At 36.0% G+C, this 18,856-nt stretch overlaps 1 protein-coding gene across 2 annotated transcripts in view; it reads right to left on the bottom strand.

Moving 5' to 3' along the window:
- COP1 (COP1 E3 ubiquitin ligase) overlaps window positions 1-18,856 on the bottom strand; it is a 267,982-nt gene that overhangs the window by 182,497 nt on the left and 66,629 nt on the right. For both annotated transcript variants that reach the window (XM_080823959.1, XM_080823960.1), the window contains exons 7-9: window positions 17,770-17,829; window positions 15,963-16,039; window positions 286-343 (exon numbers count right to left, since the gene is read on the bottom strand). In XM_080823959.1, coding sequence (XP_080680085.1) covers window positions 286-343; window positions 15,963-16,039; window positions 17,770-17,829 — 195 coding nt within the window. The remainder of the gene's footprint in view (window positions 1-285; window positions 344-15,962; window positions 16,040-17,769; window positions 17,830-18,856) is intronic.

The following is an 18,856-nucleotide window of genomic DNA, read 5'->3' on the forward strand; positions in this document are numbered from 1 at the left end:
GATCCCTGAGAAAAACAATGTGTGCTTATTCATAATCTCATCTTACCGTATTTCCTTCCTCACAAGGTCTGATGTTACTGGTATTTAAAAAATAAAAATTTTTTTGACTCATCATTGATGAGCACATAAATAGTTGTTTATGCATCAGAAAAATCTAAGTCTAATCAATGCCACAGCACTCAAATCAGTTATGTTTGTCACATTCCAGTAAACTAACCTATAATTTTTAAACTCGGGATTATATTCATTGTACCACGAAAATACACTGCTAAATATATCATTTACCTGAGAACTGCCACTGAAACCAGGAGGCTGGCTGTATTCTGTGGAATCAATAATACTACTGCAAAATGAAGAGAGAAAAATATGATATCAGTGTTTACATTACTCCAGCAACAGAAAAGGTAAACCTAAAAAATACATCATATTTAAGTCCAGTATTTCTAATTTCTAAGCAAAGAGAATATTTATTGCCAATAATTAGATATCAAATAAATGTATAACCCATAAACAAAAAAACCAGCAAATATTTAAGCAATTTACAAACCCTTCACCCCACGACCTTAAACAAACAGACCATGAAAGAGTATCAATAGGGAATAATCACAAAACAGGTGTTACAGAAATATATCTGCTCTAATTTCATTTTCAGATATGAACACTATTTAAGGAAAAAAGGACTTAAGAGTTATTAGGAAAAGAGCACAAGGAAGCAATCAAAGTTCAGTTAAGAAGAGATCCTGTTATGCCACCTAAGAGCTATATGTCCCCAGACACTTCTTTCTAAGCACTCCATTTCCTCATCTTCAAAGTGACATGAGTGAGGACTATCTCTACTATATCTCTAGATTACCTCCAGGTCCAAATGTTATGATAATAATCTCACATGAAGGAAAATTATCAAAGGAATGGAATAAATGGTAAAATACCAATAATCTTTTTTTTTTCCTCCACAAACCAAAACCTATATTCTAGTTTTCTCTCCCTGATCAAAAACATAATCTGCGGGGCGTCTGGGTGGCTCAGTGGGTTAAAGCCTCTGCCTTCAGCTCAGGTCATGATTCCAGGATCCTGGGATGGAGCCTCACATCGGGCTCTCTGCTCAGCATGGAGCCTGTTTCCTCCTCTCTCTGCCTGCCTTTCTGCCTACTTGCGATCTCTGTCAAATAAATAAATAAATAAAATCTTTAAAAAAAAAAAAAAAAACATAATCTGCTTTCTGCATTGATTCTTTTTATTTGGTTGTAACTTCTGTGCATTTTCCTACCTAAGCCTAGAAAAATCTCTGAAACTATCTTTTTCTTTCTATTAGTTCTATCTTCACCACTTCTATATTCTTCTCATCTTTAAATAAGTAATCCTGTGAAGACCAGTAACACCTGAAAATGGCAAAACATGTATCAACCATGATTAAGCACATTATTTACTTTTTTTAGATACTCCTTTCATATTACCACTATAAAAAACTATTTATATTGTCTACCCTAATGAAATTTAGACAAGTGAAGGTACTGATTAAGACAGTTGTCTATAGGGGCATCTGGGGGGCTCAGTGGGTTAAAGCCTCTGCCTTAGGCTCAGGTCATGATCCCAGGGTCCTGGGATCGAGTCCCGCATCAGGCTCTCTGCTCAGCGGGGAGCCTGCTTCCCTTCCTCTCCCTCTGCCTGTCTCTCTGCCTATTTGTGATCTCTGTCTTTCAAATAAGTAAATAAAATCTTTAAAAAAAAAAAAGACAGTTGTCTATACACAAAATCATTCTTTACTTTAGTAATCAAATAACCTCAAAAGTTATAACATGAGAGGCTTTCTTAAGGGTACACAGAGTGGGTATGAATTTTACCCCTAAGCAACTACATGACTCTGGGCAAGTGATTAATCTTATTTGGCCTCAGTTTCTCCATCTATTAAATAAGGAAGAGACTTCAGAGACGTGTGAAATTTAAATAAGTATGTTCCCAGTGGAACTCCAAAAAAGATGGTACACATTCAACAAACTTTACTCTCTATTAATATAAAATTAGTCAATAACATAAACCTCACATTTTTAAAAGTACAATAAATCAGATGGAACTATTCTCACAATAGTCTTAAAAAAGAAAAATGCAACACTTTTTTAAGATTTTATTTATTTGTTTATTTATTTATTTGACAGAGAGAGACATAGCGAAAGAGGAACACAAGCAGGGGGAGTGGGAGAGGGAGAAGCAGACTTTCCATAGAGCAAGGAGCCCGATGTAGGGCTCGATCCCAGGACTCAGGGATAATGACCTGAGCCAAAGGCAGACACTCAACGACTGAGCCACCCAGGTGCCCCAAAAATGCAACAAATATTAAAAGATCCTAATTCCTTGTGTAACTGTTCCTACAGTAAGGCTCAATTATATTAGAAAGAAACTTCAAAGCACTTACACTACAAATTAAAGAATCTTATAATGGGTTGCTTTTGATAAAATATAACCAGTGATCACTGTCCTTGCACAGAGTCATGCACTGGCATGACTAGATTGTGTGCTACTTTTAGTGTACTCCATCTAGGGACTAGTAGGGCTAAAAATGAAAAAACATGCATTCAACATCTCTGTTCGGGGTGCCTGTGTGGCTCAGTCAGTTAAGCGTCTGCCTTCGGCTCAGGCATAATCCAAGGGTCCTGCAATCAAGCCCCAGGTCAAGCACGGGCTCAGGCATCAGTCTCCTTGCTTGGAAGGAAGTCTGCTTCTCCCTCTCCCACTCCCTCTGCCCCTTTCTCTCAAATAAAATAAATACATAATCGTTTAAAAAACCAAAATCTCTCTGTTCTTTTTACTAATGAAATGTAATCCCCTAGCATTTTTATAAACATTAATAAAATTGTGTAGATGTGTATTTAGAGGTCAGGAGAACAGAGCATTTCTAGATATTATTTTTTATGGCATTACTATTCAGATTTGACTGCAAACCTGAATAATGATATTGCTACATCAGTGTCAGACATACTTTTTAAACACCCATCAATTTGTAAAAGATGTTGAAATTACAGGTTTTAAATAGTATTTTGTTAATAATGACTATAGAGTTTGAAATTTATGTTCTATCAGAATCTCACTAGGAAAAATTTATTGATGCATACAAGGACTACAACAGAAGAAATCTGAAAAACAAACCTCTTTAATTCTTCCCTATAAAATGTGTGTGTATGTGTGTGTGTGTGTACACAAAATAACATAAGTAGAAGAAAATACAAAAAGCACTGATGGTCTAGGTCCTCTTGATTATGGCGTTATACCACTTCTTAACTCTAAGTCAGCCACAGTCATCAGATGGTAATGACAACAACGGCAGAAGCTCTATTATGTACTAGGCACTGCCCTCTCAACTCTAAGGTAGATACTATATTATCATTCCCATTTCCCAAATCAGGCACAGAGAGATTATGTATTTAGCCCAAGATAACAAAGTTAGCAAACAGCTGAGTTAGGATTCAAAACCATGCAGTTAGGCTCCAGAACCACCATACTCTATCTGTATTCCTTGGGCACATGATGTTCTCTAACTGAAGAGGGGGGATACCCTGAATTTGTTCACCCCAACTCACAGACATAATATTAGGAGAAAAGTGAAAGAATAGCAACCTATAAATATGAAAGATAGACAATTATTTAAAATAAATATCATCAAAGAGAAACAGTTATTTAAAGTAAGCGTCATTACAAAACTTTAATAAAAACAAAAAACGGCAAGGTCAAGAAAAAAATTTCAGGGTAGTGACTAAAGCTGATTTAGGAATAATATACTTAAATCAAGACGGGGAAAATGAGTTGACAAAAAAAAGAAATCCCAATGTTTTCACTGGGAAAATGAGACGCTTAGCTAAAAACATAAATGAAAACTATGCAGCATTAACCCAAATTACAAGGGAAATTCACAGCTGTGCAAATAAATGTCACGCAACTACTCTCACTCAAACATTTGCTTCCAAAAGCAAAGGTCTATCATAATTAAAGGGCAGACTAGTAAGTCAATTTACAAAGAAGCTATATCCATAATGAACAGGTAGTCTAGAGAAAATAGTGGCTCATTCTTGGTAAAAAATACTAGATGACTACCTTTTGATTGGGCTTTTATTTGAAAAAGATGGTTCACATTTAAATTACCTACACATACATTAGCTAATTAAATTATAAAGAATTTTTTATTCTGTGAGCAAACTATAGTATATTAAGATTGTTTAAGTCTGACACATTAGGGGCATCTGGGTGGCTCAGTCGGTTAACCCTGAGCTTAATGCTAAACTTTGGCTCAGATCCTGATCCCATGGAGCCCAGCATCAGGCTCCCTGCTCAGCGGGGAGTCTGTTTTTCCCTCTCCCTTTGCCCCCCTCCACCTTGTGCTCTCTCTCTCTCTTTCAAATAAATACAAAATCTTTAAAAAATCGTTTAAGGCTGAACATTAAAAAAATAAATGAAGGTTTTAAATAAATAAGGAAATTGAATGGACAAAAAACATGCTATGCGCACACATGAGATCAGACTAACCATTGTCATTCATTTGTTCTTTCATTAGTATAAACTTAGGATGGAGAAGAATAAGGCTCTACATTAATAAACTATATGTGCTAGAGCCAAAACCTGTTCCCTTGCAGTATTATACATAAAATTATTAAATTAGTTACGCCAAACAAAGCATGCTAAGCAACATGTTAACCTGAAAATAATTTGATTATAAATTTTAATAATGATTAATTAAAATCAAATATGGTTTTAATTTCTTAAAACAATAAAGTATGTTACTATTTTATTTCCTTTCTACCATGGCAGTACTCCATAATATTATAAGAAGTCGTCTGCCCTTCTTATATAAACATAAGAACCAAATCACTTGTTTTTCTCATAGTGTTTTCTGTTATTTAACAAAGGTTTGTCTCTGCTACATCAGAGTGCTCACATCATTTCTTTTATATAAGAACTGAAGTATTACATTCCAGATTAATGGTAAATCTCATTTACTAAACAACCAAAACTCTTGTGGGCCCCACTTCCACAAACACCTCAAGAGACACTAGTAATCAGTCTTCATGTTTGTTTTTCCTTTCTGATTTTACCAAACCCTTTAACATTTGATAAAACTATTCAAACAAATCGTCCAGTATCAATGTGACTCATCTGTCTACTAACAGCAGCAGCAGCTAACATCTATGGAGTGCTTACTATGTGCAGGCATTATTCTCATTTCTTAAAAAAAAATATGTATTATCACATTTAATCAGTGAAGACAGGTATTATCCTTATTTTACAAATGAGAAAACTGAGGTATACAAAAATTAATAAACTTGCCTAAGATCAAAATGCTGATAAGTTGTACAGTTGAAATTTGAACCCAGCCGTGTAATTTCAGAATTTTTAAGGAAGACTGCCAAAATCACATACACTGCCCTCCCATTTTTAAACCAAAAGTTTCTATCTCTCTTCTTTTCAATGTTTTATCTTCAACTCTGTGATGACTTCCAAAACTCTTTCACTTCCCAAGGCTTAATGAGTTCCATAGTAAGGATGCCTCCATTATAATACTGGTTATGCTACTAATTGAGTGATACTGGGCAAACTGCTTCATTCTAGAATAAAAGTCCCTCCTATGTACAATGAAGAGGATAAAAAAACTGTACTGCACAGCATTTTTCTGAGGGTTCTATGAGATAGCACGTGTAAATTACAAAACCATACCACATACATAGATACCACTAAGATAGTTACAACTTTTATAAATAAATACAGTTCTCTAAGACAGTAATAACTTCTTGATTTTGATGCAAAATCTAATTGAAAATTACCAGGAAATCTTTTCTAATACACTCTCAGACTCTTTACAAAGAGATAGTACTATTACTCATCTTCGTATTTGAAAGAACTTCATCATGATATTTTACAACAAACTTCGTGAAAATAAACACTGCTGACTCCAAAGGCCTTTTTAGCAATACATAGTTTGGCTTTTAAAAATATTGGGCTCAAAAAAATTACATAAAACTTCAATTCCTAAAACCTAAAACTCTAAAAATCACATACTTTTGTGACTTATTTGAAAGTAAAACTTGCCCTGCACAGATCTGTTATCATTTCACTATGAACATTCATGTTTCAATGTTAAAATATTAATGTGCCTGATTATGTGGAACGGTCTCTTATTCTTCCATCAGTAACATATAATAATTATGGAGCAGGGAGTGGGAGACAGAGAGAACACTAAATACTCAAACACTTCTGACTCCAAAGGTTTCAAAAAATGTTATAGGAACCTATATATCTTACAGCTTGGATTTACTTGAGAAATGCAACTTCAGTAGTAAAAATACTGGGTTCCAGATTATATATCTATGGCCTCTAGGAAAAAGAAGAAATTCAGTTTGTTTTTCAAAAAACAGATGTTACTACAGTATTTCAGAACTCCAGAAAAATGCTCCCCAATATCCTAATTAATTGTCCTTTTTTAATTATACATGGTTAGGAAGGGTTATAGTTACACAGTGCATATGGGGACTATATGAACCTAATATTTATACTGCCTTTTAAAATGTCCGTAACTCCGGGGAGCCTGGGTGGCTCAGTGGGTTGGGGCCTCTGCCTTCAGCTCGGGTCATGATCCCAGGGTCCTGGGATCGAGCCCCACGTCGGGCTCTCTACTCGGCGGGAAGCCTGCTTCCCCCTCTGTCTCTCTGCCTGCCTCTCTGCCTACTTGTGATCTCTGTCTGTCAAATAAACAAATAAAATCTTTAAAAAATAAAAAAATAAAAAAATGTCCGTAACTCCATAATTATTCCTAAAGTTGAAAAAGAAAAGCAAAAGGGCAACCTATTTTAAAGTTTTCTTTATAACAACAGTTTACTTACTGCTGGCAGAGATAAAAAGCAAGTATGACGAAAAATGTCTGAAAGACAGAATAGGTGTAAATCTATTGCTTTGCTGCCTCTGGAATTCTCCTTGGTAGAATTTAAAAAAAACAAAAGATTAAGCTCTAAAGAGTAAGACTGAAGAGACTGATCCGCCTCCAAAACTAGTGAAAGTCCCAGTTTGTTAGGCTAAGTGCTATGTTTAACCACTTTATATTCTACTACCACTTTCTAGTAAGGGGAAATAGTTCACAATTTAGTTATAATTCACAGAGGAGAAATTGTTAATTATCAAATGATACAGATAACACAAATGTTAGTGTTACAAAAGCCCAGTTATCTGAAATAACCTTAGAAAAGGCTTTTAAGGCAAAGAAAGCAGGAAAAAGCATTCCAAAAACTTAAGATCCAAAGGTAGAGGATCTGAAGAATAGGGAAAATACGCTAGAACTTGCATAGGTGAAAGACCGTAAACAGCAGAAACGAAAAATGGTCCTAGCACTTAAAATGTTATGCTTTATTCAGTTACCCTTATAACTAAAACAGGGTTACCAAGTATTCTGACAGTTTTCCCAACCTCCCCCCATCCCAGACCTCCCACAATCAAGGCATACCTAAAATAATCAAAGAGGTGAAAAGTTTCCTCTATGACTAACCCTGACAAGACAAAAAGAGGATCTAATCACAGTCTATCGATAAAATCAACAAGGAATGGTTGGTATATACCAATACTCAGCTTCCCACCCAAAGCTTTATTTTAAATTCCCTGACTCTCTCAAGTCCAGAAATTTGATTTCAGGTATTTTGTTTTGTTTTAATTTCAGGTGTTTTTAAGACATTATAGAAAAATACGTAACTTCACATAGTTGAGAGTAAAACAGAAATCTTTATCTTATCCTCTCCAAAAGGTGAAATAAGCTAAAGATATAAAACATTAGCATTAAATATTTGAGCTTTCTTTAATGAAAAAAACGGTATCTGATTTAAAGGTTTATTTAGACACATCTCAGTTATACAGACATATTCACTACCTACTAAACCAATGTTTACATATTTTTAAAGTATGATTCCCCCAAACTTGCATTTAAATCTCTGGGATCCACCACCGACCTAATGATGAAATTTGGAGGTAGGGTTCAAAAATCTTCATTACAAACAAGAGTCTTAGTTAAAACTTATACACACTGGAATTTGGCCTATTCACACCTTAGATTTCAGAACTGAAATATACTGTTATCACTGGTAAGTGATGATAAATTATACATTATAACAAGAACTCAAAGGTGCTTTTAAAAAAAATCCTGAAATGCCTGCAAATCAAATATAAATACCACAGCTTCAGAGTTAAAAGCCTTTTGATTATTTTAATTTTTGGAATCAAAGTCTTATTCACATACTCTAAGCAGAAAAATTCATTTGCCAGCATAACATATTTTTCATCCTAAAGCTATGTAACCGTTAGAGTAGGGTTCTAGGGGCTATCATATTCACAACTGTATATCCAGTCCCTATAAGAAGGGACTGTTAAACATGTCTTATATGCCCTCCAAAGCTGGCTGAGTGACTGAAGAATAAACTCTTCAGACATTTTTTTTTCCTTAAGATTTTATTTATTTATTTGACAGACAGAGATCAGAAGTAGGCAGAGAGGCAGGCAGAGAGAGGTGGGGGGGGGGGAACAGGCCCCCTGCTGAGATCATGACCTGAGCAGAAGGCGGAGGCTTAACCTACGGAGCCACCCAGGCACCCACTCTTCAGACATTCTAAATAAAGAAACTGCACAGTTTCAGAAAAGGTTTTCATAACTTGCTAATTCTCTACTACCTATCAATTTAATGAGAAATTGCAGATGTGGGACACCTAGGTGGCTCAGTCTGTTAAGCATCTGCGTTTGGCTTGGGTCGTGACCCCAGAATCCTGGGATCGAGCCCCACATCAAGCTTCTTACTCAGTAGGGAGACTGCTTCTCCCTCTGCCACTCCCTAGCTTATGAGCTAGGTGTGTCTGTCTGTCTGTCTCTCTCTCTCTCAGAAAAATAAATGAATAAAATCTTTAAAGAAAGAAAGAAAGAAATTGCAGGTGTATGAAGAGTACCTGCTATATTAATGGACAAGGAGTCTGTTTGCATTTTGTTTCTTTTTGTTTTAGCTCAAGTTGAAAATTCTATTAAGATTTTCAATGTCCTCCATCTCCTATGACTTTCATTTCAACTCCTTTGCACAATACAGCACCTGTGAGGCAAGTAACTCCTCAGTACTCCCAACAATTAAACAATCAACTACTGGTTTTACTATGGCTCCCACACCATATATAAACGTCACTAAAACACAGCAACACATCATTTATGTTCAAAAGTCCTTGATGCAAGTATAGCAGAGATTTGTTAAGATTCACCTAATCTGGGGCGCCTGGGTAGCTCGGTGGGTTAAGCCTCTGCCTTCAGCTCAGGGCATGATCTCCTGGGATCGAGCCCCACATCAGGCTCTCTGCTCAGTGGCGAGCCTGCTTCCCCCTCTCTCTCTGCCTGCCTCTCTGCCTACTTGTGATGTCTCTCTCTCTCTCTCTCTCTCTCTCTGTCAAATAAATAAATAAAATCTTTAAAAAAAGAAAAAAGATCCACCTAATCTTGGAGATATGGAACAAAGTGTCAGCCTGTGTATGGAGAACTTCCTGTATTGTTACAATTTCCCTCTTGAATAAAGGAAATAAAGACTAAATAAAAACTCTTTAGGTTTATGTAGGAAGACTTGTTTAAAATATATAATGACAGACATACTTGTAAGGATTAGAGTTAGACTTGACCACAAAAACATTTCAATTCCTGGGGTGCCTAGGTAGCTCAGTTGATGAAGCATCTAGGTCATGGGCTCAAGCCCTGCGTTGAGCTCTGCGCTCAGAACAGAGTCTGCTTAAGATTCTCTCCCTCTACCTTTCCCTCTGCCCCTCCCCCCACTGGTCAGCTTTCTAAATAAATAAATAAATAAAATCTTTTAAAAATTTTCAATTCCTGGGGCACCTGGGTGGCACAGTCGTTAAGCCTCTGCCTTCAGCTCAGGTCATGATCCCAAGATTCTGGGATCAAGCCCTGCATCAGGCTCCCTGCTCTACCGGAAACCTGCTTCTCCCTCTCCCACTCCCCCTGCTTGTGTTCCCTCTCTCGCCATCTCTCTGTCAAATAAATAAATAAAATCCTTAAAAAAAAAAAAGAAAATTTCGATTCCTGTATTTTAATAAAGTTTTCTCCCCAAGTAAAATAAAGCAATTGAACTAATAATAAATGCCAAAAAGTACCAAGAACTTAAGCATTAATATCTGAAGAAAGATCCATTAATACCGGGTCATAATCCAGCCAAAGACATAATATACAAAAATTAGGAACAGGGCGGGGGGAGCACCTGAGTGGCACAGTTAGTTAAGCATTTGACTCTTGGTTTTGGTTGAGGTCCTGATTTCAGGGCCATCCAAAACCACCACCCACCACCACACATTTTTTTTTTCTTTTTATAACTGTAGGTAAATATAATTGCATAAGTAAACATAATCGTTCACTGACACAGTTGAGCTAAAGAAGAATTTCATAATCTAGTCCACACCCATTATGAAATATCAAATTCCTTGAATTTCATTAGTTTACTCAAATTATAAAATACACAAATTCAGGGGCACCTGGGTGGCTCAGTGGGTTAAAGCCTCTGCCCTCGGCTCGGGTCATGATCCCAGGGTCCTGGGATTGAGCCCCACATCTGGCTCTCTGCTGGGCGGGGAGCCTGCTTCCTCCTCTCTCTATGCCTGCTTCTCTGCCTACTTGTGATCTCTATCAAATAAATAAATAAAATCTTTTTAAAAAATACACAAATTCACAAAGTATTAACTCACAACCCTCTGTATATATTCTTAATAATAAATAATTCTAACATTGATAAAGTGACCCTTTGCTTTTCCTATTATGACTACATTTTGATTCAACTGGACCTTTGTCAATAGAAACACAAATTAAAGGTAAGTCTCAAAAACATCTGTTAAAAGTAGTTATATAAAAGAAAAAGTGTCTTCCATAAAGTCTTACCTCCTTTTTATTTATAAACCTTCCTCTTCTACACCACAGACAACCTTAACAATTCAAATTTTAAACTTATAAATATGTCTTTCAAAAAAATGAATTAAATTCATGATCAACATAAAGTTTCTTATGGGGAATGCCTGGGTGGCTCAGTCAGTTAAGCATCTGCCTTCAGCTCAGGTCATGATCCCAGGGTCCTGGGATCTAGTCCCACACCAGGCTCCGTGCTCAGTGGGGACCCTGCTTCACTCGGCCTGCTGTTCCTCCTGCTTGTGCGTGTGTGTGCTCTAACAAATAAATAAATAAAATCTTTTTTTAAAAAAAGGGGGAATTCTCTTATGGGTAAAAGGATTTTAAAGACTGGAGAGTCTAGGTCAGAAAATTTTATTTACTGTATTCCATTGTATTTATTTATTATTTTATCATAGGAAGACAAAAGTTATTCTGCAAATTTAATTCCAGTAACTATCTGGATCCCATTAAAGCATATCTACCTAAGCAGATAGAGAAGTTTAAACTAATACATTATCTCCAAACTAAGTTATTTGAAGTTCTGAAAACACAGAGGTGAGAGACTGAAAATTGATGATTCTGAAATACTTGCTTAAAGACAAAGAATTTTAACACAATCATTTCTAAGATAGAAAACACATCAATGAGAAGCATTTAAAAATTTACAAGCATAATTACTGATCATGGCTTTAAAGAAGAATTAAAATCTAAATTTTAGATATTAGATTTTTTGGTCCAAGAATGTTTTAACCTAAAAATTATCACTATCTTTATCAAGATGAAATCTGAACAAAAATGTTTCATTTTAATACTTAAAGTTTGAGTTAAAGTTAAAAATTAATATCCTCTGTACATGTTAATAATATATTAATATCATATATTAATAATCCTCTGAAAGAGTACATTAAGATAGATATGCTGATAGCTGTACTACCAGATAAAAGGAACAATCCCATTTGGCAAAAAGTAAAAAAGACCTGCTTGCCTCCTATTCTCTAACTCACTCATAATTTGACACATATAGTTATGCAACAGCAAAGTACAAACTACAGCTCACTATGAATTGTGGAGACTTCCTCCCTCATAATCTAAAGCAGAATGAAAAAGGCCCTGAAAACAGCAATCTTCACTTAAATTAATTCTGATAAGAGAAATCTGTAATGGATGAAGGTTTCAAAGTGTTAAGGAAAAAAATTCAACTGATTTTATGAAGGAAAAATCACACACCAACTCCCTCCCCCTCAACCACACTCCAATGAAGCCTGGCTGACAGCTTTTGTTCTGTTGTTTTTTAAAGATTGCATAAGTTTAATTATTAAGTATACTAAAGGTCATGCTTCAGTCAAAATCTAACAAACTAATAAAAATTAAATAAAATTCAAGGTTATATATACTTCTAATCAAAAACATATTATAGGGCGCCTGGGTGGCTCAGTGGGTTAAAGCCTCTGCCTTCGGCTCGGGTCAATGATCCCAGGGTCCTGGGATCGAGCTCCACATCGGGCTCTCTGCTCAGCCGGGAGCCTGCTTCCCCTTCTCTCTCTGCCTGCCTCTCTGCCTACTTGTGATCTCTGTTTGTCAAATAAATAAATAAATAAATAAAATCTTTAAAAAAAACATATTTTAAGTCCTAATCTGTATAAATGCTCATATAAAAATAAAGGAGTATAAGAAAAACTAAATAGTCACAGAATTACAGTACACTATGGGAAATACACAAAACTAGTACACACAAACAGAAGCAGGAACAAAATAAATACATTGTGTTTCAAGTGTTTAATTCTATCGCCTCCTTCCTTTCTCCCCTTCAGTCTTTAGGAAAATGGTATATCAAAAAAGAACAGAGAAGAGTTTACCCTTGGTTGGATTCTTGGGCAGTAGGGGGAGGGGAGGGTCACTTTAGGAAGGGAGAACTATGTAAAAGATGAATCCAGAAATTTCCAGGCAAAAGGAACAAGGTATAAGTAAAGGTATTTTAACATCCTGTTTTAGGAGTTAAATTTAATTCCAAAGCACAAAAAAAGATACGGAAGGCCATGCAAAAGAGCTGAATCTAAACCAACTTACATGCAGTGGAAAGCCACTGAAGGATTTTAAGCAGGAAAGAAACATGATCAGATTTCTGGCAATACACTGCAAGAGGATAGTCAAAAAGCCATTGCTAGACTCCATGTGATACGGAGGGTCTAAACAGCAGGAAGAGAATACATACTATATGAAAATTAGAGCTAATCATGGTATACAGAAGATAGAATCCTAGGAGAAGTAGAGTTAGAGAAAACAGTTATATGTCTTTTGTTTCTCTTCTCATTTAAATACATAATCTAATCATTAACTTAGAATCTACGTAAGGAATTCAATGACCAGACATATAAAGAAGCCCTCATTACAGAATAACTGAAATAACAAAAAGCAAAACTGTCTAACATTTAAATAATCAAGTTAATAATTATGGGGGAACAAAGTTACTATGACTGGAACTACATACTATTTCTTAAAAATAAAGAAAAATAAAATATTGATAGTATAACATAACATGTTTAATTTCAGATATTAATCTTAAGGGTCATTTCCTAAGAGTCCTTTAGGGCTACATCGTTTTTCCCAAGTGTCTCTCCCAAACCTTGATATTCAAATTACTTGTTCCACGAAAATATCAAAATACTCTTTAAGTCCTATGTTTGCCTGTTTTCATTTCTTCAATTATTAACTAAGTTAACTCAGCCAGAACCTTATCTGACAACAGCTTTGCATAGGATTTTAGCAGTTCTCTGACAAAGTTTTCATAGACTTTATAAAATCCTGAATCTTTTGTAAGATCTGCTACTTTTTTTTTTTTTTTTAAGAACTTATTTGACAGAGAGAGAAAGAGGGAGAGAGTAGACAGAGCACCCACTGAGCACGGAGACCAATGAGAGACTCAATCTCAGGACCCCGGGATTATGACCTGAGCCAAAGGCAGACCCTTAACCAATTGAGCCACCCAGTTCCCCCTGCTTATTTTATTTTATAATCAACCATTTCTCATCTCTTCCTTCAATAAAATCCTAATCTACGACATGATCTCCTCTCTTCTAGACTGTATTTGCTTCCTAACTTTTACCACACTTCCAACAGCAGAGGGTTGGGACACAGTCTCTTCTCTATCCCCCACATGGGTACCCCAATAAACATTTTAAAATCTAAATCAGATCCTGCTCAAAACTCTCCCATGATTTTTCTTTTTTAAAGATTTACTTAGTTTTAGGGGAATGGGGCAGAAGGAGAGGGAGAAAGAATCTTAAACCGACTCTGCCCTCAGGGCAAAGTCTGACTAGGGGCTCACTCTAATGACCCTGAGATTACAACCTGAGCAGAATCCAAGAGTGGGACACTCAACTGACTATACATCCTGGGGTCCCTGACTTTCTATTGTATTTACACTTCATTCACATGTCAGATTAAATGTTAACTCCCAGAGAAGCCTGAGTATGCAAACTGACTGGAACTACATGCTATTTCCAGTCCTAATATGCCCTGATCTTTTTAGCAAACCCCTAATATGTTTAATTTTTCTTCCTAATGTACTACTTACATACTTTATACTACTACTACTACTACTACTACTACTACATCATATATTTATTTGTTTAGTATCTCCCCAAGCCTCACACAGACACCTCCTAAAAGGTAAGTTCCATTAAGGGCAGGGACTATGCCAGCTATATTCCAACAAACACAATCGTGCCTAGCCCATATCAGAGTCATTCAATAAACAGAGCCAGTTAAATTAATATAACACTATATTGTCACATGTTACTAAAACCCACCAGTGAGAGACTGAATAACAAAAACCTGGACAAACAGAAAGAAATGCTACCATTAAACAAGAGAGAGGACAATGGGAACTGTCAGTGAATATTTTGTGGGATGACAATTTTTGCTTACCTGCATACACTCACATAGTATTCCACTGACAAAGATCCCATGTATTTCAGAAAGTGAGCATTAACTTAAAGGTAACAATATCCCACAGACTGGGTCATTCCCAAGTGTTTTAAAGAAAACAAAATATAAAGGAAAAAAGTTGAATTACACAGCTAATATGACTCTAGAATCCACTAGAACTCACAAGGATTCTCCATAAATGGTTAATGAGGAAAATATCAAACACCCAGGAACCTTCATTAACTAGAAGGTCCCCTGTGCCCCTCTCTCCACAGATCATACCATGCTAGATCCACCACAGCCTTCCTAAACTGACACAGGTTTTGAAGGCTGCTATAATCACTTGTAGTGGCACTGAACTGCCTAACAATTCACATCTTATTCTAAAACTAGTTGTTTGAAAAGAGTCCACTGAGCCATTATCCTAAATGGATTAGCAAGATAAAAACATGTAAAACTGCTCTTACTTTGAACACTTCAAGCAGAAAGTTCAAATTCCAATTTTAGGTAGAATATATTTCATGAACGAGAACTTCAGAGCTAGAAGAACCATGGACATTTACTGTACTTCACAAATACTTAATGAACAAGGCCAGTCATTACTGCTACTCTAAAACCCAGGGAAACAATCACGAGCAAGACAAATACAATCCCTGTTCTAACAGAGCATATAGAAAAGAACACAAATCAAGAGCACGGAGTAATGAAGAAAATACCCAAGTTTTTAGGGGGAAAGCCCAAGGTTTTACTTTATCAAATTTCTCCCTAATATTACCTACCATTTTCATCTTCTCAAATTATAGACTTTTAAGGTCATTTGCTTTTAACTCACAAGATATTTAAAGCTACTATTATTTCAAGAAATTCACCAAACTTTTAATCCAACAGTGAATTCATAATATTACAATAATTCTGCTGTTCGTGGCATGAAAATTCAAAGCATTAAGGAAACAGATGGGCCATCTGAATCTCATTTCTAGATCATGACCAAAAGCAATTTCTCAGGGGTTTTGTACATTATATGGAAAAGTTCCCAAGGACTAGTACCATATGTGCATTTTGCAACATAAATCCTAAGTAATCACAAGTTTGAAACTTTGTACCTGTGTGATGGAGAAGGAGCTTCAAATTGAGGTACTGTGCTATCCTCACTGACAGGAGAGTACAAGCCGCTCATTTCCTGAAAACACAATTATTTGAGTTATAGTGGACACTCCAAACAGAAGATATGTAAGTCAGATAAGTGAGATATATTACATTCCCTTCCAATCCTAGATTTTTATCAGTCACATTTTTCTCAACATCCCTATTTCTCAAGGCTTCCTCTCCACAGAGCACAAAAGCAAGATATCTAAAAGTTGAAAGACAACTTTTTCTATGGTACACATTCTTTTTTTTTGCCTTTTTTTTTTTAAAGATTTATTTATTTATTTGACAGACAGAGGTCACAAGTAGGCAGAGAGGCAGGCAGAGACAGAGAGAGGGAAGCAGGCTCCCCGCTGAGCAGAGAGCCCTATGCGGGGCTTGATCCCAAGACCCCAGGATCATGACCTGAGCCGAAGGCAGAGGCTTTAACCCACTGAGCCACCCAGGTGCCCCAATGGTACACATTCTTAAAGAACTAAAAACTCTTTAATAAATATTGTTCATCACTAAGGAAGCCACCAAATGCAGAAAAAGACAAATGTAAATATTTCAAATGAGATGTACTATATTATACAATAAGCTAATCATTAATCCAAAAGAGAACCCATTGATAAATATTAAGATAACTATGACAGTATGGTACGTGAAGCATTAGGTTCAGCTCTCTGAAGTCCAGACAAACAGGGTATGTGTTTACTTTAAAAACATCCTCTGAAAGCATTAAGTAACAGTCATCCTGATTCAAATATTACCATTTTAAAATAAAGACTTAGGGCTCTCTGCTCAGCAGGGAGCCTGCTTCCTCCTCTCTCTCTGCCTGCCTCTCTGCCTACTTGTGATCTCTGTCTGTCAAATAAATAAATAAAATCTTTAAATAAAATAAAATAATGACTTAAAGTCTAACACACTACCTCAGAGGGAGAAGTCTCTTAATCAACCATTATTGCATAAATTATGCACCTCCGAATCAAACCAACAACCTGGTCTTTTTTATGTGCTATTCTGATTAATGGGAAAGCAGAAATTCTAAAATGCCACTAAAGACACATAATCAGGTAGAATTACATCTGTTTAATCCAAGCTCAGTTCAGTAACACAGCCAACATGGGACATAAGCATAGTAGTAACAAGTTAGGAATGCCACATGGGATAATGAATTTCCACAAAATATTAAACTTAAGATCATTTTACATGTCTACATATCAGCAAAAGAAAGTTACAACATGTGAACAATTTAAAACACACACTAAATTTAAATGAAGTTCAGAAAATAATATCACAACATAATAACCTATGAGCCTCCAAGAGATCTTCCTATTGATTTCTGTAAGTAAATTATACTATAAATACCTAGATTATTATTCACATGTTTTCATAACTCTTTGTAAATTAACCTTAGCACAGTAGATACATAAAAAAGTATTTACTTAGTAAAAGAATTGTGACATTGTAATTTTAATGATAATCGAGGGTTTTGCAGGAGTTGATTTAAGTTACTATGATACCATACCAAGAAAATTAAATGATTTTTTCAATCTACCCAAGAATAATTATGGCAATAAAGCAGAGAAAACAAATTTAGAATACATTTTATCATAAAGTGTTCAGAACGCTTTTTCTACAGAATTAAAATTTAAGTAACATCTGTTATATTTTATATAGCGGAAACAAATCCCATAAATTCAATGCAGTAATTTAAAGGGAAAGTGACAATTTCATGAAACTGAAAATTGATAGAGATGTGAGAAATTCCTGATTTCTTACTTCCACTCTTTTAATATCCTCTTCCAAAACACTCAGCTCCTTCTGGATCTGTTCTAGTTGCTGCAGACAAAATAGAGAGGGGGTTAGATAAAAAGCTTAAACCAAATCACACTGGCATCACCATGATCATAAAATAACTTTACACTTGGAAAATAATTTCTAGAAAACTGGACAGTAACAATAGACTGCAGGAATGAAAAACTGCAGACAAAAAGAGCTGCAAGTTCTATGTTAAAAAATACAGAGAAACTTAATGACTTTATTCATTATTCAGATAAAAATGATCAACAAAATTGACAGTGTGACTTAATAAAAATAGGAAACATACAACGACTTTCCAATTACCTCATTTGGTAGCAATTAATGTCAGCATGTCAGTTATTAACTCCATTTTAAAATAAAAATTAGTTTCACAGAGGTTAAATCCCACTAACCAAAAGCAATCATAAGTTAGCATCTTAACATTTGTCTCTTAAGCATTTTTTAAGACATGTTTAAGATAATGCTTCATCTGGGGCACCTGGGTGGCTCAGTCAGTTAAGCATCTGCCTTCCGCTCAGGTCGTGATCCTAAGATCCTGGAATCAAGCCCATATCCCCCATATCTGGCTCCCTACACAGCAGGGAGTCTGCTTCCCTGAGATCATGACCCAAGCCAAACGCAGAGGCTTAACCCACTGAGCCACCCAGGTGCCCCTCAACAATGTATTTAACCATTATCCTCTTACTAGAGATTTCAAGTTGTTGCCTGAGCAATTCTGGAGCATAAGCCTGCATTTCAATTTTTATTAAAAGATTATTAAAAATGAAATTATTGAGACGCCTGGGTGGCTCAGTTGGTTAAGCAGCTGCCTTCAGCTCAGGTCATGATCCCAGCGTCCTGGGATGGAGTCCCACATCGGGCTCCTTGCTCGGCAGGGAGCCTGCTTCTCCCTCTGCCTCCGTCTGCCAGTGCTCGCTCACGCTCACGCTCTCTCTCTCTCTCTCTCTCTATCTGACAAACAAACAAACAAATAAATAAATAAATACGAAGTTATTCGGGGCACCTGGGTGGCTCAGTGGGTTAAAGCCTCTGCCTTTGGCCCAGG

Source organism: Martes martes (genome assembly GCF_963455335.1).
Source record: "Martes martes genome assembly, chromosome: 15".
Classification (NCBI taxonomy): Eukaryota; Metazoa; Chordata; class Mammalia; order Carnivora; family Mustelidae; genus Martes; species Martes martes.